General features: G+C 37.0%; 1 protein-coding gene and 2 non-coding genes across 5 annotated transcripts; 1 reads left to right on the forward strand and 2 right to left on the reverse strand.

Moving 5' to 3' along the window:
* Positions 1 to 1664: 1664 nt before the first annotated feature.
* On the reverse strand, positions 1665 to 25058 carry rorc (RAR-related orphan receptor C). Of its 3 annotated transcripts, XM_077526543.1 has the most exons (13): positions 24828 to 25058; positions 24666 to 24744; positions 20861 to 20887; positions 9348 to 9433; positions 8891 to 9032; positions 8128 to 8481; positions 7872 to 7973; positions 6884 to 7005; positions 5347 to 5479; positions 5170 to 5277; positions 4982 to 5092; positions 4151 to 4260; positions 1665 to 4086 (listed from the first exon to the last, which is right to left on the reverse strand). In XM_077526543.1, exons 2-13 carry the CDS (start codon positions 24715 to 24717, stop codon positions 3913 to 3915), a joined length of 1521 nt encoding a protein of 506 aa, XP_077382669.1. In that variant the 5' UTR covers positions 24718 to 24744; positions 24828 to 25058; the 3' UTR covers positions 1665 to 3912. The 3 variants fall into 3 exon arrangements, with proteins under 3 accessions (XP_077382669.1, XP_077382671.1, XP_077382670.1); XM_077526545.1 differs by lacking the exons at positions 24666 to 24744; positions 24828 to 25058 and adding an exon at positions 21910 to 22134; XM_077526544.1 differs by lacking the exons at positions 24666 to 24744; positions 24828 to 25058 and adding an exon at positions 21052 to 21152.
* Positions 7672 to 7753, reverse strand: trnal-aag (transfer RNA leucine (anticodon AAG)). Its single transcript has one exon. It is a non-coding gene; the product is annotated as a tRNA-Leu (tRNA).
* trnas-uga (transfer RNA serine (anticodon UGA)) lies at positions 22279 to 22360 on the forward strand. The gene has a single exon. It is a non-coding gene; the product is annotated as a tRNA-Ser (tRNA).
* Positions 25059 to 25108: the final 50 nt, after the last annotated feature.

The following is a 25108-nucleotide window of genomic DNA, read 5'->3' on the forward strand; positions in this document are numbered from 1 at the left end:
TCCCAATGCGAGGAGCACACTTGCTGGCTGTATCTTTCAACACACTTCTTCTCAATAGGCAAACTACATAGAGGCCACTCCATATACAGCAGAACTGTCTTCAGAAAAGTGTTGTGAACCACAAACTGTGACACACATTTATATTCTAAAGATAAGCATGCATCATTAGCAAGATGAGTCTCTTCCATGTAAACTGACCTTTATAATAGCTATAATCAACACTCATTTGTCTAGCTGTAATGTAAAAGAGGGTGTGCACACTTGTGCAACCATATTATCTCAAATTGTTTACTTTTACTTGCACTTTCAAATTTTCCCCATTTTTTATTTACTTGTACAAATTATTGGTAATATTTACAGGAAAAGTTTTGAAATAGTTTTTCTTGAGTCTGTTTTTATATAGGGGTGCGCAGACTTTTTATCCCCACTTTATGTAGCCTGATTCGAGACATCTTCAAGGCCTTTAAATTCCTTCTTATCGTGAGCTCAGGGTTACTGTGGCCTCCCAGATTCCGCTCCGGGAAATAATAAGCACGACCTCTGAACAATCCCTCCTCCCCATTGCCATATTTAAAAGACACAAACGAGAGCAGCTCTGAGCGGTGCTTCACACTTTGACTGAAAACAGTATGTAAAGTCAGTTAGCACAAACCCGTCAAACAATAGAGCAAAAAATGCCAAGAAACCCTACTAGAACATCTGAAATTCATTTGGGATTAGTCAGAGGCACTTAAAATGGGAACGGAGGGCTGTGCAATTAATCAAGATTCAGTTACAATTTCAATTATTACAATCCACAATTACAAAATCATAAACACAAAAGATTAATAATCATAAAAAAGATTATCAATACTAATTTTTGAGTTGTTTAAACTTATACATTTGCACCTTTTTAAAATTTTAAAATAAATGTAATACATTTTGTTTCATCCAAAAGCAACTTGCATATTTAGTGTTTCAAATAATTTTGTCTGAATATTTTTTGCTTAATATATATATTTTTTTTACATTTAAACATTTTTTTGTACTGCACAGTGCACATGCTGCACTCCAACTTAAAGTTTTTGCCAACATTATTACATTATGTATAAATGATCATCAACTGCACAGTTCACAAGCTGCACTACAATGTCAAGTTTTTTTTGCCAGCGTAAATAAATAAATAAATGAATAAATATTAACATAAATTCTGTTTGGTCCAAAAGGAACTTCCATAATAATGCATAATAATACATGCTTAAACATTTTCTTGTTTTGTAACAAAAAATAATCGTGATTTCAATTATCGCCAAAATAATCGTGATTATTCTTTTTTTTTTTCCCATAATTGAGTAGCCTGATGGCCACGGGTATGCGTCAATATGATGTGTTAATTCTGACCGCAGCCATAACTCAGTTATGACGGTGTCCACATTTTGGCAACCGCATTATTGCAGTTGTTTATTTTGACTTACTTTCTCAAAAAGATTTTTTTTAAATTCAGTTGCGTTATAGGTCAAATTAATGTTAATTAAAAAAACAAAAAACAAAACAGTTACCTTGTTTTCACAAACTGGCATTTGAATAGGGGTGTGTAGGCTTTTTAGATACACTGCAGACACAAACATTTGCCTTGTGCAGCTGAATCAATTGCTTCACACTGCAATAAGTTGCATGACTTTTTTTTTTTCATTTGTTGATTGTATGGATTTATTTGCTTTATTTATGATAACACAAATTCTCAACAGCAACATTTCCAAAGAATGAGCATGAAAAAACTAAATCAATAAAGAACATTAAATGTCCCCCTTCATAGTTGGAGAAATAGCACACGGCACAAGAAAGTGCTCAGCTGCATTGCCAAAGTAACGCCACAATCATTTGTTTAAAAAAAAAAAAAAATGCTTATTGCATATAAACAGCAGCTGCGTGATATGTCATGCTCTTCTTAATCATAGCCTACTGACTCACAGCCTTTTGTTTTTTTTTAAATCTCACTTTCAATTGGCCATGCAGCCTTTGTTTTGTCTACATGACAACGTTCGCAGAGACCACTTACAGTACATCTTTTGTTACATCTGTGATAGTCAGAGCTAAGCTGCCAACAAGTACTGAATAGTTGTCCACAGTTTTGAATACTTCAAGAGCATCTAGTCGTCCTTGTATCAACAGTTCCAACATTTTTATATATACACCGTCGAAACAGAGAAGTGGTTGACACATTTCCTTGCGCTTGCAGTGTCAGCATTTACTCACTTCATGACAGACCGTTTGATCCAAATGCAGTATTATTATACATTTAATGCCAAAAAGCTGAAGCTTTGTCTTCTTCAACACAATAAACATTCAGTTCAAGTTCATGTGACATATTTGCAATAATCCTTCTGCTTCACAACATTCCGAGCACCATGTTGAATATGCTGCGTGAATGTGATGGAAGTTCTAAACAAGGCTGTAATAGACAAAATAGTTTCAAGTCAAGTTTTTCAAAGCCCTACAGTACTTGGAAGTGGATCACATAATACTGCAAGCTGACACAACATACATCGAAGTTTTCAGAAATAACATTTATCAAGACAGAAATTCTGGAATAATTAAAAATAGTTTAGATATCAAAATACAGAATCTGCGTAATGTGTTCTTTCAAGCTATGGCGACTGTTATTATTCCACAATATAAAAATAGATTCCGTCAAAAAATATACACCAGTATGAGATCCAATACATATAAGTCGTTTGCCTTCTACTTAAATCATAGTAATGCTCACATTTTATTGAAATTGTTTGAGAGGCATTCATTTATTTATTTATTTAATCACACAAACTTATGCCCAATTGATAAATCGGAATTAGCTCTTTTATTTATTTTTTATTTACACTTTAACACATTACAACATAAGATGCGGATAATGAGATTCAAATATTACCCACCCACCCAAAAAAAATCGGCTGATTTTTGCCAATTTTCTCTGTTGTAAAGTTGAACAAATACCAAAGGACAAAGTATTATAAAGCAGTCAAGTGTTGTTCCTATTATTCATCGTTGTAAGCGTTAAGGGACCAAAAAAAGTTATTTTACTTATTATATATTTTTAATATTAATTGGCCCATTAATTAGTTACTGCAATTTCATTCTGCCAAATTCAGAAGTGGCAGCCACCTAAAAAAAAATCTGTATCAGTCGGGCTCTAATGTTACTCTATACAATGTGTAGCCTACTATGTAAGTACACATTGGTGTAAAACTGCACGGTATTTCTAGTTGCATAATCCCTCAAGTAGTTACTATCATCCACCCACACCTTCCTTTTCCCATCAAACAAAAGCGTAATAGTACTTATTATTATTTCGATACAATTGTTCACAAACATATATGCAAATATATAACTGCTGAGCCCATTAGGAATTTGTTGCTAACCAAAACAGCAGCACATAGAGAGGCACATAAACATCTCTGAGATGAGTGGGGAGACTTAGCGCATGTTGCGCAATGCTAAAGATAATTTTAAAGTACTGTACATTATAGTATGTGGATTCTATCAAATCTGGCTCAGTTTTTGAAATTTCACTTCACTTTATCTTGACATGAATTGTAAGACATTTTCTTCGCCCTGTGATATCTATCCATGTTTGCTGTTTCCTGCTTTTTCTGTGTAATGCCTGAAGATGCCACAAAATGGTGCCAAAGCCCTGCCTAATAGTAAACTAGTAACCAGTATAGAATGTTTGTTCCCAGTTTTATTGGGGAGGAGCTAAGTTTAGCCTGGGGTGCGAACAGATGTTAACAGTCTTGGTTGCATACGTGCCCTGCGATCAGCTGCCGACCAGTCCAGGGTGTACCCTGAGCCAGATTGCAAAATTTTTGATACAGTGATTGTATTGGATCCCATTAAGATGTGCATGCTACATATGTGTATGTGTGGTGTTGGGTGTCATCAGTGTGTGGCCCCCGGCAGCAGCAGCGTCAATTCTGCCTCTGAGGCAAACAGCTCCTTGTAGAGCGGAGGGAAAAGCGAGTGAGCGGTGAGCGGGTAGCGCTGACTGAACCAGCGCAGTTTCTCCGTGTGCAGACAGCACAGTGAACGCAACACGGACATCCTCTGGTACAACTGCATTGGAAAAAAAAAATACAATAAAAGTAATAATAACATTTTACACTGCCAATGAACGTACCTTGTGCATTAGACTGCCCCGGTTGTCTCTGCGTAGAATGTGTGTGAGTCCTAACTCCACACTTCTTTGCACTCGCTGCACCCTGCCTCTGTCTTCCAAACATGGACGATCTACACAGAAAATAAACCACTACGTCATATCATAATATATCATTAAGTCACCCCAGAGCAAGTTTATTTTAGTTAACTAAAACTAACGAAAAAACTAACATTTAAAAAACAATTTCGTTAACAAAATAAAATAAAAACGAAAACTAACTGAAACTACATTTTATGTTTACAAAACTAACTAAAATTAACTAAAATTATAGCAAAAATCTACTTTGTTTTAGTGTTTGGTAATTAATGTAATGAATGAGCCTTTTGGGATTATTTTAAATGTGATTTTAAGTAGATTTACTTTCCCATGGTGTTTTTTTTTTTTTTTTTTTTAATATTGCGTACAAATAATACACATTAAAAAAACAACAACCTGAAACTAACTAAAACTAAACTAAACAATACGCAAAACGAAATCAAACCTAACTAAAATGAGAAATTCCAAAATTATAATAACCCTGCCCCAGTGTTCGTGCTGGTTTGTTTCAAACTGTCAATAAAAAATAAAAAATAAAAAAAACAACCACATGGGGGCTACCTGGGGCCATAATCACCAAAATTTCCTACTGTGGGATAAAATTGCAAAGTAAGTGAGTAAATGCTACAGCAAACCACAACTATAATAATAATATTGTTAAAGTAATACCACTCGAACAGTGTCAATCAAAACAAAGAATGATTATCTTTAGATAGCCGGAATTGTATTCCAAACTGGACGAGTGAGTGATCCTACCTCCATTGATCAAGACCAGAGCACTGAAGAGAGCCACCTGCTGATCGGTGAGTTTTAAAGCACACATGCTGTGCGCAAAGTCGAACACCGCCTCTATTAAGTCGCCGCATGCTGCAAGAGAAACGTGGAGACGTCTCATCGAGCAGCCCAAAGATCTCAGAAGCACGGTGGCGTCGAAGAGGCCTCACCCAAAGACTTGAAGACTTCAGTTCCTGCAAATTTGCCATCAAAGAAGACGGTGTTGTTGTCTGTGTTGAAGAAGCGACTCATCCTCACCAGAACAACCTCCATAGAACCTGAGGCAAAAGGCAGACTCAGAGAGCCACATTCAGACCTGAAGTGATGCGAATGATCAGTGAACTCACCAGTTTTGAGAAGGGCGATCTGGTCGTTCTGGCTGAGCAGACGGAATCCGGGGATGTGTTTTGCAAATTCCACCACGTACTGCACGGCATCGGTCAGCCGAATGGCACAATGCTGCCACATCTCATCCATTGACTGAAGTCAACAAGTTTGATTAATATTAAGTCCAGGCCGTGCCCAAGTTGGGTTTTATTTCTTAAATGAATGTGAAAGGGAAAAGCTAGGTTTGATTGTCTTGATATGATTGCATTCAGATTAAACCATACCAACCAGGCAACTAATGTGCATTTATAAGAGAGAGAGAGAAAAAAAAAGAAAGAATTATTAATCATTTATTTCCTGCATAATTGAGGAAAATTTGTCTGCTCATCCCTGATTAACTCAGCCCGAAGCCACCAAAGAAAAGTTCTTTTTAAGAAGTTAAAAAAAAAAAGTTCACACAAAGCTGAAGAAAAATACTTCACACTGGATAATGTTTTACCTTAGCCTGCATAAAGCTAGCTAGTTAGTTCAGTAGGTAGGTAGTGCAGATAGATAGATAGATAGATAGATAGATAGATAGATAGATAGATAGATAGATAGATAGATAGATAGATAGATAGATGTTTCCACAAAACCCACAGAATATATTTATTAGTTTTAGCTTACGTTGAGATCCCTCCAGAGTTAGTTAGTAAGTTAATTATCTCATTGACTCCCAGCCCCCGACTCCCGGCTGTTTTACTGGATTTTGACTGATTTTGCAAGGTCCACAGAATATTTTATTCTATTGCTATCAAAACATGGAACCTACCAAAAGAAAAATTACAGTCTCTTCTTTTATCAGGAAAGAAAAGCATATTTGTATCTGTTTCCGTTTTGCAGCAATTTTCCTCAAAATACAGCTAAGTTTCATTATTATTCACAAACCTATTCAAAACATTGGGGAAAAGTATTTGTTGCAAAATAGCCTTGGTTAATCTCATACTCTGCTGCCACCTGCTGGCCGTTTTTTGTAATAACTACCATTGCTTCAAGCCACCTCTTCAGGTCAGAGGCTGCATCAAAGGCTCTAGCATTAAAAAAAAAACAAAAACAAAAAAACATAAATACATTTTTGGGACCATGGCAATAATTAAAATACAACTTTTTTTAATATATGTTTTATGTTTTGGGAGCAAATTAGTTACATAGGTACAGAGGTAGTACAAGTTGGTTTTATATTGATTAGAGCAAGGTAAGTATTGGTTATTAGTCAGTCAGCAGGATTCTACAAAACTAGACAATATTTATTTTTTATTTTTTTGTTTTATCCTATGTACCACACAAGGTAGGTTGTACTGACTGACATTTGGTGAAGTTGAATGTCATTCTAGTTTTAAGCAACAGAGAGAGGAAAAAGGAGGGGAACATTCTGAAATGCATGTTTTTGCAGTTTCCTGTTTGGTTGATCAAACAGAACAGTAGCCGTGGCCTGTAACATGTTGAAAGGCAGCGTCTCGCGTTGAGAGAGCCCCTCACGTGAACACAACAAGATGGTTGGCACTGAGTGATAGTTACTTTGCTCTGATACACGTGGATCTCCTCTCTGCTGAACATTTTCCACTTGAGCGCCTGCAGCTCCTCTGCTCGGTACTGACAGGTGTCTTTGTTGGAGCGCACGATGCTGTCACACAGCTCATCTAAGCAAATAGGAAAAGCGGTCATAAAGATGACACGGATAATATCGCCTTGAGCAGTGATTTTTAACCATAGTGGGCAGTTTTGTGGGCTGCATATGTTATATACATAAGAAATATAATACTGTTAACCATGAGAAGTGCATCTGAAATAAAGCCTCACAACGTGAATCAGAAAGTTAGGTATATATTGTTAAAATGTTAAAAATGATGCTAAACCTTCCCAAAAGACTAACTTTTTATAAAAAATACAAAATTGATTTAATTTGGCATTTTAACACAAGGCATCCAATAATATTTAGATAAGATTGGTTTCAGAAATAGCTTGTCGAGCAAGCATGAAGATTGCTTGAAGCAACTGTCAAATTTGCAGATTATGAGGCTATTATTTTCTGACAAACCTTAATTCATTTTTATTAACACTTTCTTGGATTTGAAAAAAAAGTATTGTATTTACGAAAAAAAAAAATTTTCCTCAGATATTTTAGAGTGTCTTTTTTTCTGCTATAAGCTATTCATTAGTTAAGCGCTAAATAATGTAAAGATTACTGTATTTTGGTTTCAAAAAGCCTCACTTGACACTAACAAGTTTTTTACTTTTTGCACTGTAAGTGGATTGATTTCATTTTGATAGTTTGTTGATCCTGAGAGGAAAAACGACTAAAGTATTGGCAGTGGTGGGATTTGAACCCACGCCTCCAAAGAGACTGGAGCCTTAATCCAGCGCCTTAGACCGCTCGGCCACACTACCATGATACATGTACCTGAATGGGCCCCAGACCACTACACAGGATAAATTAGGCCCTGCGCAAAAATGTGGACAATCCCTGACCCGGAGAACATTCCCACCAGCTGTCCTTAGAGTTCACCTATATTACGCAGATAGTGAGGATAGGCCCCGCGAGGATCCTCTGGTGGATTATAAGGATGAATCGCCATCGGGTCATGTGAGGCCTGTCTGGATTCCAATCCTAATGTGGATATGAGAGAAGGTAGACGATCAAGTCATTTTACTGACGACTCAACAAACTGTCCATTATATAAAAATCCATATATGGTGATTAGGGAGTAGAAAACCAACAAAACGAATTAAAACACAAACAAACAACAGAATGGAGGGATCACCTCTAATATCAGCGTGTCCACTGGTGTCCACCCTCATGGCTGCTCTGGACGCGGGCGAGACGCCAGAGCTTCTGTAGATCGTATCGGACACTTGTGGCTGGTTGGGGGAACACAGCCGGTAGGGGTGAATATCAGAAGTGAAGGCCAGCAGCTCAGATTCGCCGGCGTACGGGTAGCATGACGTCGTGGGCTGAAGGAGCTGCGGGGAGCAGTCTTGGCGCTCCTTGGTGTGGTAGGACAAGCCTGACTGGGCATCCACTTGGAACTGCTGCTGCTGCTGCTGCTGTCGGTGCCGCTCCACCTCGGCGATGAGAGAGTCCCGCTGGCGTTTGGACATCCGACCAAACTTCACAGCTGAAGGGGACCGTAATATGACACTCATGTAAAAGTTTACAGTACTACCGTTTATTGTGTGGGGTGTGTTACAGACCCAAACCCTGATAAAGAGAGACCAAATCTTTGTTAAAAAATATAGTTTTGGCCTTCCTACACACCTTTAACACATTGAAATATTTTAAAACATACTTTTAAAAGTATTCCTTACAACCGTACAATAAGTTAATGCCACTAGCTTAATGCTAACACATAGGCTAATGTAAAACACCATAGATTAGCTAACAAAATTAGCATAGATATTTTGGTGATTACAAGCCTTCAAATAACTGCTACTTAACACACACACACATACTGTGATAATAAAATAATAATGAAGAAAAAAAGTTGTCATATTTTGGGTCTATGAAAGTGTGTTTGGGCGCCTCACCGTCTTTGCTCATGCCCTGAGCCAAGCACTTCTGAAGACGACAGTGTTGACAGCGATTGCGGCTGGAACGGTCGATGGTACAGTTACTCTGCCTGGAACAGGAGTAAGACACTGTGGGCAGCTGGCTGCGCCGGTAAAATCCCTGAAGCATGAAGAGTTTGGAAACAGACGAAGAGTGCTTAGCATGTTGCCTCAAATCTTGGTAGTAATCTGTAATTTTGTTTTATTTAACGGTCAAGTATAAAGGACGTAACGTTAATATTTTTTCACAATTTAAACAGTTAATGTGCTTCTGAAAAGGTCAGGACATTTTTTTTTTTTTTTTTTTACTTAAAATACACAAAGGATCAAGATTTACAATACACTTGTAACACTTGGGTTGATATGAGGGGGTGGTTCTGTAACATGCAAAAGAGTCAATGGTCACAACGTCTGTCTGTCTGTCTGTCTGTCTCACCTTGCAGCCTTCACATGTAATGACTCCATAATGCACTCCAGAGGACTTATCACCGCAGATCTTGCAAGGGATAACTTCAATCTGAGCTGAAATGACACAAAATGGTTTTGTTAGCATACTTTAATACAGCAGCGACAGGACAATTAAAAATAATGCTAAATGTTGAACGTTCAATTATGGTATAAAAAACAAAACAAAAAAATTTGTGATGCACTCCAAAATAGGTGCTAGGTTCTGATACAATTCTAATGGGTTTGATTAGACTTTTCCAAAGCTTTTAACCAATGTATAACCTTCAAAATATTGAAAGTTCAACCCATGTGGAATCATATAAAGAAATAAATTAAATTGAAACACCATGTCAAAATTTCACATGCTAACGTGTTAGCTACGTACAGTAGATTATACATCAAGGAAGCTCTAGTAATAAGTGCATTTTGGTTACAGTTTATGTATTAAATTTTAATTGTGCGATTAACTAAAATGTAAATGTATATTATGCTCGTCTATATTTCCAACTGTGGAGTCAACCAAAACAATACATCAAATTAATTAACAACAAAAAAGAAGCTTTTTTTTCCCCAGGTAAACTTCCATATTTTCTTCTTAATTACGGCTTGGAAATAAAATACTTAAAATGTCCAACTAAACAGTTAATATGTATGTTTTGGTATAATGTGACATTATGAGCTGTTATTTTTTTTTCCAAAGTTCAAAGTTGGATTCCTAGTCTGAGAACAGACAACGTACTTCCCCCTGAACATCAAGTGATGTGAAAGGAGAAGCGAGTTTCCATCAAGCTGCCACTAATAATGACAAAAATGAAGAAAATGCCATCAAATAGAAGCGGCTGTCTTGTGTGGAGGTGGAATTTGTACAAAATGGAGAGAGGCGACGAGTGTGGAGGTGTGAAACCTCAAAATCTTTTCAAGTGGTTGACTGGATTCTCATGTCATGTCTTTCTCAGCCAAATCCTTCTCTGTCTCGCTCATAAAGGACATGGCTGCCAGTAATACTCTCTATGCTCGATCATTGCCAGTAATGGCCATCCTCCCCAAAAACCTTAAATGCTCCTGACCTCAATTGCCTCTTTTTCATCTGGGTCATTTCTGTTGCTTTACACAAGGAAATGTGGAAAAGATACATTGATTATCAAAAGTTAATTATTCTCGTCTTTGCAACACTGACATCATGTATCAATAGTGTCAGTGACGATACAACAGGACACTAAATAACCTCTTGTCTTTTCTTTTTAATCGATTAGTATTAACATATTTCCTCCGGCGAATGCAAAAGACGATAAAAGCGTCAGTTGATTTGTCTTCTGGCTGTGTCAAACTGTGTCAGGTTGTCTATGTGTTAGTGTGTCAGTGTGTGCCCTTCTTTCCTCGTGCCATACTTAAAGCACCAACAGATAACCCTGCCACCAGAACATGTCAAAGAATCTTTTCATTTTTCAGGGGTGCATTTTTTTTTTTTTTTAAATACTCTGTGCCAGACTAAATTTAGGAAAATATTTGATCTAACATTCAAACAAAATTTTATTATTTTAGCATTTGTTTGTTGAATGTCTTAGGAATTTCATGGCAATTCCTCTGACGATTTATTGATTTTTTATTTTTTATTTTTTTATTAAATGTCACACTTTTTTCACTAGTTTGGCTGGTCCTGCGACTTCTACATGGGTGTGACTTGTACAAAATTTTGAAAACATTGTGAAAGTGGACTTTATAGTCTTGTTTCTCATCCTCAGTCAGGTCGCTTTTTGATTGGCTCTCTTCCGTTTCACGACACAAATCACGGAATAATGAATATGAAGATTTTTGGTCGTAACAATTGAACACGTTTAAAGGGGAGCTCAACCTTAAACATTTATCGACAATAATATATGTGACCTCACTAGTCTAGACATGACATTCTGATTAATATTACATTTGTGTAATATGAGTTATGAAGCAAAATCCAGCCATTGTTATCCATTTCAGATGGTGGCCATTTTGTCACTTGCTGTCAACTGAAGATGACATCACAATTGCTCAGGGCTCAGGCAACAACCAATCACAGCTCACCTGTTTTCTGAAGCTGAGCTGTGATTGGTTGTTACCTAAAACCTGAGCAACTGTGATGTGATTTTCACTTGACAGAAAATGGCAAAATGGCCGCCTTCTGATATTGATACAAACTGCTGGATTTTGTTGCTTAACTCATATTACACTAACGCAATATTAATCAGAATACCGCATAGTAGTGGGGACATAATTTTCGTCAAGATTTTATTTATTTATTTTTAGGGGGGGGGCTCAAGATGGTCGGTCCTGGCCCGTTTCAGACAAATTCGCTCTTAATACACCTCAGATCACAAGATAACCTTTTAAAACATAGCAACAGAAATAATGTGGCGTTTGTTGTCCTTGGTCGGAAAGGGGCAAAATCCTTAGAAAAACACTCGACTGGTGGCGCAGAAACATGTTTGGAGGTGCAGGATGAGCCAAGAGAAGAGCGGTCTCGATCACTGGCCTCTGCTTTTTCGCAATTTCAGTTGTGATTGTCAACCTCAAAACAACAGGAAATCCACCGTGACCCGCAACCTTTCACTGTTCACTCATTCGTAATCGTGCACCGGACGAATAGTCTTCCAGCAACTTTCTATGCAAATATAGAATTAATTTCTTGTTTTTTGTTTTTTACAGTAGCTGATAAAGGTAATGTAAATGCATCAGATCATCTCAGGTGAAGTCAAATGAGACTAAATGAGCATGAAGTATTTAATTAAAGCTGCACTTAAATTTTCATTTTGGCAGTTTGGATGGTGCTGAAATAATTATGCTGAACAGAGATACTGCTCAAGGTGTGTCTGTGAACAGACAGTGATAAATTACTAAATCATGTTTAGGGTTATATATATATATATATATATATATATATATATATATATATATACATATTTCATATTTAGAAGAACATTTTGTCGCACTCTTTTTGGGATATCAGAATTAATGGTTTCTTTTCTTTTAACCTGCAGAGGAATTTCTTAATAGAATATGAGCAGAAGGAAGGAACTGAAATCTAGATTATATCACGCTCACAACTTTTGCACAACTCTCTGGGGTTGCATGTGTGTGTGTGTGTGCTTGCATGCATGGGGGGGCATTGGGTTGGGTGGGCGAAACAGATCCGCTTCAGACAGAAATCACCTGTCAGCAGTCTTCGCGACACACTGTAAATGGACAAAAAAAACCTCAACTTTCCTGTGACGGAAGTTTGTCTTCTGTAAGAGTATTAAAAAAAGAAAAGAAAAAAAAAAAGACATTCACCCACACGCAAACATGTCCAATATGTGTGCACAATACACGCATGGCAGTTTTCAATGTCTAATTTGAGGAGCAATTTTCTGCAGATTAATCACAACGGTTTTATTAAACAATAAAATTATGTCAATAAAACCAATGAACAATTGTTTTTCTTTTTTATACAAGCACATTTTATTTAAAATTTCTTTAATTCACATTGTGCATAGCAGCAAATTGTATTTTCTTGTCTAGAAACATTTTCAGTGGGGCATTGTCAAATACATAACATAAATTTCAATTTAAACCGAGTATTTCTGAATAATAAGTTGACTTTTAGCAAAGCTTTAAAAAAAAAAAGTGGGGGTCAGAGCCACTGTAATGTAAATTTGAGAACATTTAATGTGCAGATCTCCAAAGTCAAAATCAAAACTCAAGACTCAATTGTAGTGAAAACAAACAACATTATTGATTTATATATATTGTATGCTATCTTAATATACTTTTAAGCTTATGGGCCTCTTCTCTTTGCTCATGTGTGCTGTAATTGAACTTCTGGTTTCCAGTTCTGCTAACTAGTTGTGGGAATGCTGAAGCATAAGCATTGCACATGCATTCAAATCTTAGCATTTCGCTTTCAGCATTCCCACACAATTTCTCCAGAAATTGCACTTAGTCTAGTTCAGTTAGCTAGTATGATTTTCTCTCCTGAGTCCAGACGGTTATTATTATTTTCTAAGTTGGATACAGTTTAACACGTTTCCAGCCAGACTTCTGTGAAAAGTTTACATTACTTTATCACCCAAGCACTTAATTCTGGTCCTTAACAATTACATGTCAGTTGTAGGTTACACTTTATACCATTTATCTTTCCTCATCGTCCCTTTGTGAGAACGATTTTTATTATTATTTTTTTTTTTTGTCAGAAGTTCACTGCCATGGATGCAATGATTACGGTACTGACTTAGGAGCGACTCTGCAATGTGTTTTACCGCACTTGCTAGTCAAGTCATTTTTTTTTATTTATATAGCGCTTTCAAATCGCTAGCTGGTGCATGAGCACACTGCAACACGTTAAAGTGTGCGAAGCCCATGATGTTTTTGGGACCACCAATGCCGTTCAATTATCTGAAAAATTAAAAAAAAGAAATAAATAAATCTGTGATTCTCAGTTTTGCTACTCATTTTGTTTTGATGAGGCGCAAAATGCAAATTTGGAAGCTGCTTATTTTGAGGCTTAATTATGTAAATATATATGTTGTATCTCGATTTCTGTCCAAAGATTTAAGATTATAAAGATATATTATTATAAAGATATAGTATTAGATTTGTCAATACACAAGTTAATATAATTCTAATTAATTTCGGGAACGCTCATCCTCACTAGGGTCACAGCTGAGCTGTTGCCAACCAATCATAAGGCATACATAAATATTATATGTGTGACATCATTAATAGTTGTGGCCAAGGTTAATCCAACTGTTGCACAATTCATGTTTTTGTTTTTATTTTTTTGTATTTTAAATTTGTTGTCACGTGTACCGCATACAATTTTTCAAGCCAGGGGCATGGTGACCATCAAGAATTTTGGTAGTCCATTTCCAGCCAAAAGTGTCGTACATCAGGGCCGGTCGCCATTTAAGGGTGCACAAGTAAGCAATGCCAAATTGGCATTAGGATTGAAATGGATAATTCCCGCCCCCCCCCCCCCCCCCAAAAAAAAATAATAAAAATAAATAAATAAATAAATAAAAGAAATGGGTAATGGGTGCTTGGACCCCAAAAGTTTGAGAACACGTTATATGTATATATACATTTTTGTATATGTATTAAGTATTCTGTAGCGACAGTATTGGAAGCTAACAAACCACTAAAATAAATAATGAATCGGAGTTTAGTTCTCTGAGTAGGAAAGATATATATGTCTATATAAATCAAAAGGAATTTAATTTCAAACACTGCTATGAAATATTTTTAGAAATAGACATAATAGAAAGTGATCAATGTCAACACATATTTTAAATGCCTGAAATAAATAAGCCTTTATTATTACCTCAGTTCATATTACAGCTAAACATGCCGGTGAATAGCTTTTATTTATTTTTTTTTAACCAGAACACCAATAAGTTAAGTTAAAAATGAAATTGTAAATGTAGTTAATTAAACTAAGTGGCCCATTCTATTGTAAGTTTGTGCAATTTGAATTGACTTGAGTTCCTCACAACTGAAAGTATGTTTTTTTTTTTTTTTTTATGCGCTAGTTGTCTTTTTATATGCTTTACTTTACACAAGCAACAGCACTTTAAATTTCATTTTACATGTTACAAAGCAACTGTAATCTACTCTAAGTGTGAATTTGTCATACACTGCAAAAAAATATTTTTCTTTTCTATTCTATTAAACATGAGAAAACCTCTCAAGGTAAGTTTTGCTAAAGAAGAGATATGATCACATCAGATACAATCTCCAACACTCTACTTGGATCAATTTGGAAGGCGGTATAATGTCTTGACATTCACAAGAGCGTCTGAATCACTTCGACTTTTGTTTATCATTTGCTGTATTTTGGAAGAAATGTGTCAGCTGCCAGACTGCGCGCTTTGATGTGAACGCTTTGATAACGACGCAGAGGAAACCCTTACAGATAAACGTACTACACAAATCGACGCAGGAATCCCCCAATTCACAATTCATTTTCTCTTACTGCCCTTTTTCCTTCTGTCTGCATTCACATGTGAAATTTGATTTCATCTCTCATTATTAAGTACTGACTTATTGGAATATTATCACAATTTCTTCTGCGACTTGTTAACAGCGCACTCACCGGACAAAATATTAGGTTAGATTATGAGTTAACAAAGATATTACAGTATTGCTCACTTTTCATTGACCCTTTTCGGAGAGTTACTCATTTAACAATGTTTATTATTGTGGTTGTAGTGATGTAGCACCATACTGAGAGATGTTTCACAGTATTCTGGTTAGCTCATTTAGCTAGACAAGAGTCAATATTTTAGAAACAGCTCTCACTATGATGCAGTATAGTCCAACAGAAACCACAAGATTTTTCAAACATTTTAAACAATTACTTCTGAATCTGATGCAACTCTTGTTTTGGATCCACTGTTGCGCGGGCATACTTAATTAGGTGTCTAGAAATATGTGTGAAAAGTCATGTAGCTTAAAGCTTTTGCAAAGGACAATATATATTAACTAGATTTGGACGGCTAATGATGTATTTAAGCTAAGTAGCTAACAGTGTGGGAAAATCTAAAACGAAGTAATTTTTCTGAGTACATCCATTAATACATGTGCTCACTGGATATAACAAATAACTGAAAAAAAATATTAAAGCAATCTGTTGGAAACTATTGCTGAGAAAATTCTACGTGGCATGTCACGCTATTCTGAAAAGAAATAACATCTCAGAGAAACATAAAATAATTTGATCCAATAAACAATTGTTACTTATTTTATTCATTAAAGGAGGACTTTGATTTAAAAAAAAAAAAAAAAAAAAACTCCTAACATCATAACGTGACGATAAAGTAACTGGATAGGAAAAGATAAAATATAGAGATTATAATAACCAAAACTAAAACAGTTGGTGCGGTTTAATTTAACAGGATAAAAAAAGGCCTTCTCAAAATGCCATACTGGATCATAAATGAACTTGTCATATTGTGTCCACCCAATGTACTAAACATTTACCGGGTAATCAAATCTCACATTTCACACCCGCCTACCCACACAACTACAAAAGAATTGGATGCCTACCTCGCATCATCCTCACTCCTGCACTTGTCGCAGACGTTTGCCCCACTTTCACAAGCTCACTATCCTCTCCCCAAGTCTTCAGACGTGCACCACCTCTTCCAGCTATTGAGTGAGACAAGTTGCGTCGACGTTGGGGCCTCAACGCACATCATTTGCGTGGGTGTGTGGGGGGCACATCCTTGTCCCGTGTGAAGGAGCAAAGGTAAAGAAATGGGACTGTCCCCCAAATGTCTTCAAAAAGGGACTTTTTCCTCAAATCTTTTGTTGTTGCCGAGCTTTACCCCACTCACGCTTGCAAATGCTTTTTTTTTATTTGCGGTTTTACTCAGATTGATGTTTGAGGGGGGAAAAAAAGTGACACATTCTTAAAATAGTCTACAGCCTACTACAAGTCTTTTAAAATCCAGCTAAAATACATAAATTTTTCAACATGAAAAATAATACTGCACTAAAATTTACCAATGTCATGACACCTCCTAATTTTGACTTAATTGCCTTCTTAATGCAAATGAGAGGGAACAAAATGTAGTTAAAACTTTATTCGCATAACATCAAGAGGCGTGGAACTAACTTGACTTGACCAGAAACAACAAGAAGGCATCGAGGAAAAGAGGAGCAGGTGGCCAGCTGGACAGAGGAATAATCCGACAAAACACACACTTCTCAGTTCGGCTTATATAGAAAGTGAATCGATCGATCAGATTGGCTGTGGCTAGACATGTGGGTAACAGGACTAACATGAAATTATCTGATTGGTTGTTGACCAGATAAAGAGATTAAAGTTTCTTGACATCACATAGCTCCTGACATCACATAGCTTAAGACCAGTTGAAACTAGAAGCCGGTTATATCAGTTCAAAACAGACACTTGAGCTCACGGTCATGACCCAAACATAACTCTCGCATGACCCAAACTTAACCCTGGCATGACCCAGTCATGACACATACATTTTATACATTGACTATCACTCAAGTATAACATAAAATCAACCACAAATGTACCATTTTTTTTTCCTCAAATACATGACACCAGTCAACAAAAATGGTAAATGTTGATATCGACTGAAATTCCAAGCAATTCAATGGGACTACCAAAGTGACCAGTAACAGCTAAATGTCGCTTAACTATGACTATTGTCCATTAGGGATGTAATAATAAGCGCAACATCGTGATATTGTGAAATTAAAACTGCCACAATATTGCCATGTTCACAATATTTAAAAGCAACACATCTATATATATATAAAAAAAGAAAAAAGAAAAAAAAAAGAATAAAAAAAAAAGAAAAGAAAAAAAGGTCAGGTTGATTTTCATTTGTGCAGTTCTAGCACCCTCTTGTGGCTATTTTTTTTAGCGCAATTTAATTTTCATTATGGATGTTTTGGCCCTTCTATGTTTAAAATCTACACTAATTGTTAGGCGAAGTAGGCTGCTGCTTAGGGCCCACAAGCCACCAGGGGGCCCCCAAGCTCTATGTGTAGACTTACCTGAGGATGATTAAAATGTCCTGTCTTTATTCTGTCTCTAATATTTGTTTATAACATCCCATTTTTGATTAAAAAACAAACAAAGATAGGACATAAATAAAATAAAGTGTGATGTTAAGCAGTGGCTGGTGTTTGTGTGTCAGTTTGTGACTCTACATCAGTAACGTCATTGTGTGAGAATGATTGACAGCTACCCATCTACCCTTCCCGTTAGCGAGAGTACTACTAAATAAAACAGACACCGTAATGTCATCAAAAAGAAGCTATCTCAGCGGCGCAGAAAAATGGGAGAAAACGAAAACTGAAGACGAAAAACGGTCAAAGGAGAAAGGTAAGGGCCAGTTGGAGGTGAAACTCCATTTTATTTTATTTTTAGCAAGTTTGTTTATTTGTTTTGCTAGCCAACTCGCTAGCCTCAGGCATTTATTTATAGATATTAATTTTCTCTTGGCTAGCCCCTCGTTCAACTTGTATAATAATGTAAATTATTGTAGAAAATGCTTAAAAGTGACAAATTTGTAATCGGGTACAAGCACTGTACATCACAATTGTTAATATAAAAACAGATTAATTTTAATTCATATTCTGTATTACTGCAAGTGGTTAAGACAATGGATGGATGGATGTATTACTGCAATATTACTGTAATTAAAAAAAAAAAAAATGGAATAGTCTCTCATAGTCTATTTACTTGATACCCTAAGGAGGTTTGTCTTTCTAGCAGCACTTCTAAAATATTTTGGAGCTCCAGATAATGATCCAGGGGGATCTTCGGAACTTCCTGACAAGGATGCCATAGGACCATCACATCCTTCAGGAGGACCTGCGTCTGACCAGGAAGTCGCAGGACCACCACTTTCCTCTGTAGGATCTCCTAACCAGTATACAGTATTAGGTGTTGTGCTGATAGTGTGAGACTGATGTTAAATAAGCATTATTTTTAAGTTAGTTTTCCTTGTTGCACTTTAAAATAGTTTGTTTTGTTGTGTTTTATTTCAATTAAACACTGTTCTAAACGCTCAAAAGCTGTTTTATTTATTGACGTAAAGAGGACTGTCAACTTAAGATGTTTAATTTGAACTGTAGTCCGTTTTGCTCATAAAGTGTAATAGATTGTAGTATCTTAGAAGACCATCGAAAGGGTTAGGAATCTCTTTGTCGTAGTTTGGCAAACAAGGCAAACAGAACCTTGCCGAGGGCCCCTATGAAGTAAGCGCCTCAGTAAGTGTTATTAAAGATTGTAGATGGTTTACAATGAGTCAAGTATCTCTTTAACTCATTCACTGCCAGTCATTATAGAAAATTTTTACATTTCCAATACTCACGTCATATTCCATTCAATAATTATATATAAACCGAATCTACCAAATAACAGAATAGACTCCCTACTTTTTGTCCCGTCCCGTTCTTTTATAATTGACAGCAGAAAAATGTAGGTTTGCCAAAATACAGCCATTTCTCCCATGGACTCTGAAACTGTGTTTATTTCCTATAAAATGGGGCTATGATGTCATCTACCGGTGGTTGGGCATCAGTAAAGTTGTTTCCAAGTTTGATATTTACAGTGGAGCATGCTCAGATTCGCCCCCATTTAGCACCGCTCTAAAAAATACAATTGACAAGTATACTTGTCAAAGGCAGTGAATATTAAAAGTCATGCCATCCTTTGGATTTTTAGTCATTTCTTTTTCACATTTCATTGTCACATTGCTAGTCTTTTCTTCATACACTGTTACAAAAAGTCCAAGAAAAAGGTCAGCAAACAGGAAGAGTTAATCCTTTAATGCAGGCTGAATTGAAGTCTACTGATTTGCACACATGATCATTTCATGTCAAAGATTTCAGACATTCACGACACTTTTCTCTTAAAAATGTGGTCCAATTGTTGTTGTATTCTCTATTTGTATGTCTTGCTGCTCTGTGTGTTAAAGTTGCAGTTGCTTGAATCGGTAAGACTACCGAATGAACAATTCTGAGCCCTTTTAGAAAAAAAAAAAAGAAAAGAAAAAAAAGTTGCAGTTGCTTGAAGGTTTATAATCATCACAACATCTATGCTTTTTTCCATTAACCCATCCATGGCATTACACATTACATATTAGCAAAAACCTAGTGTCCTTTGATTAGCCAAAAGTATATGGTCTGGTTAAACATTTTTATGTTTAAGCACACAATATTTCATTTTAACTTTTGCTTTATGTGTCAGTTTTAGAGTAAATTTCAACAGGGAATGACCAAAAACTAGATTGACGCAAGCACGCTGTGCTTCAAATTTGGAGAATGGGGCGACTGAGAGAGTACAAACGGGTGTTTTGTATGCATTATTAAATGTAATTGTATTTAAAGTGTGTGGGAGGTGGCAGAATTTCACTTTGGGTTTGGAAACATCCCACAAGTTCACTGTACACATCATTTGCTAGCGTTATTTATAAGGAAGCGTGACAAACACCTGGATGATATACCCAATAAGACCCTAAGCAAAAATTCCGAAATAATTTATTTTGCAGCTGCACAGAACTCGCCAGATATAAATAAAATTAGTACTTTTTAACCATTGCCCCAGCTGACAAAGTTGGTGCGGTGAAGGATGCTACGCTACAAGTAGCGTCTCGTCTTTCATAACCAGGTGTGTTGTGGCAGAGCATGTTCAACTTAAAAAGTTGCTACACACTGAAGATGCTATCACTGTGTTGAGCAAGGCTTCTGCTGATGCTTGTGTTTTTTTTTTTGTGTGTTTTTTTTTTGGGGGGGGGGGGGGGCTGACTGCACAGGTGCAGCGCATACGCCACAGTGTGCGTAAGTGTCGTTATTTTCAGTGAATGTCAAAAGCAGGTGCAATTGATACCTTCCCTACCTAAGACGTTAACCACATTGCATGCAAAAATATCTAGCACAAGCACCACCGATGTCTTTACCACACACACACAAGCCCAAACACAAACACTAAGTTGCACTGTGACTTACTCAAATGAGTCTTCTTGGACACAGCTCCTGCGAAAGACACACACACACACAGTTAATTTACGAAACATTTCAACACTGTCAATTCTCCAAGTTGTTTTAATGGCGAGCTTCAACACGAGCACACACAACATGAATATTATTGGCAGACCTCTTGAGACTTACATTTGGATTCAACAGTCAAATCTACCTACCGGAGGTTCTGAGCTTGTAAAGGTATATCCAGAAAATGTGAGCTACAAAGTGACATAAGTCACGTGACCAAATTTAGAAAACAGGTGAGCTGGGACGTTCGCAATGCGAGCCCGATGGCACTTTCACGTCTTTTAAATTCTATACATTAGTTAAGAACTGTTAGTCTTTAAACTTATAAGTATAATTATCATGTACCTTTTTTCGTTCAATATACAGTATTCCAATTACATTATCACTTAGGCACATTTCCCCCCTAAAATTTCAAGTTTTTACTTACAACATTTTGACTTTTTTCCTGTAAAATTACATACATGTTTGCTCATATTTTGACGTTATTCTCATAATTGATAAATGTTTGTCATATACTAATGACTTGTGTATTTTAATTATATAATTTTCTTTTCTTTTTTTCTCTTTTTTTATCTTGCAATAAATTTTTTTTATATTTCTTATGGCATTCCTCTTTTACTCTTGGATATTTTTTTTCTTTATTCCCGTAAACGTCGGGTGTTTTTCCCATAACGTTACAACTTTGTTGTAAAATGTGTTTTTCTTTTCTCCTAATATTATTGGTTTATGTGTAATTTGATGTTTTTCACGTAAAATGTTAACCTTATTCATTTTTTTTCTTGTAGAATTGCAACTATAGGGAAACACTTTTTTTTTTTTTTTGTAAATAGGCCATACTACGCTCCTGTATCTTAATGCTGGTTGTGGTTGGTAGTGCGATCAACGTCATGCGAAAAGTTTGAGAACCACTGCAATACAACATAAATAGTGTAAGAACTATTTTGTGTTGGTGGTGGTGTGTTCACATATTTCCGAGTGTTTGTGAATGCATCACGCGACTCACTCACGGGAAGGGGGGAGCGCAGCGGGATGAAGTTGCTACCAGCCCAGAACGCGCTTGAACGTACGGAGACGTCACAAGTCAAAAAGCGGCCAACTTGGTGAAATGACCCTCTCTGTCCATTGAAAAACATTGGACTTTGGATCGTTGTACAGTAATTTGATTTGTGATTATTATTTTGATTTTAAAATGCGATTAGATGTCGTTTGACTATGATCGTCACCGCCAAAAGCAATACAGTGCGCCGTTTGGTGTCATGAAGAAAGCGTTTGCATTGCGTTGCATTGCGTTGCGTTGCATTGAGGAAAAATCAGAAATTCCCGGATGTTCGAAATTCTAAATATATGTTTGCAATTATGCAGCAACGTTGTTGTTTGCTGCGATGGCCGAGTGGTTAAGGCGTTGGGCTTGAAACCCAATGGGATCTTCCCGCGCAGGTTCGAACCCTGCTCGCAGCGATCTGGGTAACTTCGTTTCCATGGAAACAACATTTTGGCCAATCTGTCTGCAAACACTGTGACGTCGAACGTGACACATGCGGCGTTGCGTAACAACGCTGTCGACTACTGAGGATCTGGAAACCCGGTGAGTGGGCTTAAAAGAAGTTGGCCTGAATGTAAACCACAAAAGAATCTTCTCAGAACTGACCTAAAAAAAAAAAACAAAGGCATTCAAAACCGGAATATCTTACAACATTGTAAAGCAAATGGTAAACTGGGGGTGATAATAGCTATGACTATACTCGCTGACACACATTAACATTACCTCTTAATTTGTCATGTATTGGATATATTTTTAACATGACCAGTTTAACTCATCCTAAATTGCATGGTGTTTTTTTTCTTCTTCCATGCTGGTGTTTTTTTCAGCATAAGGTTGTGTCTCATCTTCTGTGTGTGAGTGGCGGCAACTATGAGTTGAACCTTAAAGCTAATATTTACAGGATTTTACATCATTTTCCCTATATAACAAAAATGTAAATAAACAATAATAAAAATCAATTTGTCACCAATGAAACTTGTATGTTTGAATGACCTATTAATATTTTAAATAACATTTTTAGAGATTATACTGTAGGCTATAATTAAAATAAAATACTGTAAATAAAATCCAACCACAAACGTTGCGTTGACGCAACTGTTTGTGTGTTTAGTGTTTACTACCTGTGCCTGAAAGTTGCGCGGAAAGATTCCATTGGATCCCACCAACATCAAGAGAGGAGGAAATTATAAACAAAGGAGTACAATGCATACAACAAATGAAATAGCACCCACAACAGCCACCAAAACCATCCGTCATCACCTAAAAAGAGCCTTCTTAGCATTGTGAAATACTGAACCACACTGAAACTCTGCTTTCACCAGATTAAATGAACATCGCAGAACTTGCATTTACTAATTGTTACAAATAAATAAGTAAATAAAATATAAGATTATTGATGTAATCCACAGGTCCTTTCTTCTGAGTACAAGAGTAACCACATGGCTTCCCCACCTCTATTTTAATCACGTCATTGCGCTTTTCATATAGAGCAGGTGAAGAACCACACTCACCACACATACATTGAAGAGACCTATGATCTAACTTTAAAACTTCCCTACTATATGTGAATAGAATCTCCAAAGAAATGTAAACAACTTCAGTTGAGTCCTCGAGTTACGTCGGCGTTACGTTCCTACGCTAGCGATGTAACCCAAATTTGAGTCGAATTTCCCCTTTAAAGTCAATATTTACATTAAAATAATTTGCAAAAAAACATCTGAAATACATTAAAATAAAAATAACATAAAATAAAATGGCGTGCGTCTGATGCCCAAGTCTTTGTCTATGTTCGTCGGTGTCTCTCCTTTCTGTGATCTTTTTATGATGTCTTTTGGCTGGACCAACATTGATAGAAGACGCAGCTTTCTTCTTTGGGGCCATGATGTGGAAAAAGGAGGGCAAAAAAGCCAAAGACTCCCACAAGTGCACAAGCGCTAGCACTAGCTAAGGGCTAAATCGCGGATGAGGGGAAAACACTGCGGGCTATATGGCGGACGAGGAGCCAAAATGGTGGATAGGGCCAAAATGGTGGACCGGGCATAACCGTTGTAAAGTCGAAACACCTTAGCTGGAGTGCGCCTTAACTCGAGGACTCCTTGTAATGAGATTTTATTTCAGCAAGCACCAAAGACATTAACTTGTCACGTTTTAATTTTTCATAATTTTTTCAGATTTTTAAAAAAATAGTTTACTAAACTGTCCGACCCAAGTTTTCACACCAAATTAGTTTTCCCATGGCAGAGAAACAAGCAGTCTCTCTTCAAGGGGATGCTGATTTATTTTAGCAGGGCTTGGAATAGAATGCCATTGGGCAAAAATCAGAAGCGGAATGAGGGCTAATCCCCACGGATTACTCCAGATTATGGCCATTTTTAACCCAGTCACACAAAGCAAGTGTGACCATGTGTGTTAGTGGGATGAAGAGGGCTCCAAGTGGATGGGAATGAAGATGAGGCTAAACCAGAGGCACAATGATATTTTTTGTTTTGGTATAGTCTTGCTGGTCAATCACTGTGACGTGCTATGTCGGTAATCAGAGGTAGATTAATTAAATTAGGTAAATCCCCATTGAAGGCCCATGTACTACCAAATGCATGGTCTGCCTCTGGAAATAGAGTGCTAAACACTTAGGGGGGATTATGGATACCCTGTGTAGAAAGAAAGAACGAAAGAAAGAAAGAAAGAAAGAAAGAAAAAGAAAGAACTCAAATAATATCGTACCTCTTTTGATGGAATTGTAAGCAGGGGGCGCGTCACATTGATCATAATCCATCACTTGCCCTCCGGACACCTGTCAGGTCTGCGCATGCGCACACACAAACAGTCAAATTGTAGCTCCATTTGTTAAATGAATATTTTCCAAGTTGCCCCAAGTCGTAGTACCTGTTGTTCTAGCGCCCGGGCCGACGCAGACGTTTCAAAACGCGCGCTGCGATTTGCGTACCACTTCCCGTCATCACAGCAAGTTCTGGCACGCGACGGTCATCGTTTGGAGCGGACCCTGTCTTGCCCCGGGCTGCTTTAATGTCGGAAACAATCGTGTAATTCCACCCGAGGTGGCAGGACAGAGGACGTGGAGCGCGGTGGTGGTGCGGCTGGTCGGACCGGCGGCCCGTGGACAAGTCACCCCCCTCCCTCCCTCCCTTGTGTGCTTCCAACTTGTC

Source organism: Festucalex cinctus, chromosome 7, assembly GCF_051991245.1.
Source record: "Festucalex cinctus isolate MCC-2025b chromosome 7, RoL_Fcin_1.0, whole genome shotgun sequence".
NCBI lineage: Eukaryota > Metazoa > Chordata > Actinopteri > Syngnathiformes > Syngnathidae > Festucalex > Festucalex cinctus.

Excerpts from the sequence above, each read along its gene's own strand:
- rorc (XM_077526543.1), bottom strand. The coding sequence starts at position 24,717 with ATGGATTATGATCAATGTGACGCGCCCCCTGCTTACAATTCCATCAAA. Across the intron at positions 5,480-6,883 it reads TCCACGTGTATCAGAGCAAA|TCAATGGATGAGATGTGGCA; the intron begins GTAACTATCACT and ends TGTTGACTTCAG. Across the intron at positions 4,261-4,981 it reads TCTGGTCTTGATCAATGGAG|ATCGTCCATGTTTGGAAGAC; the intron begins GTAGGATCACTC and ends TTTTCTGTGTAG.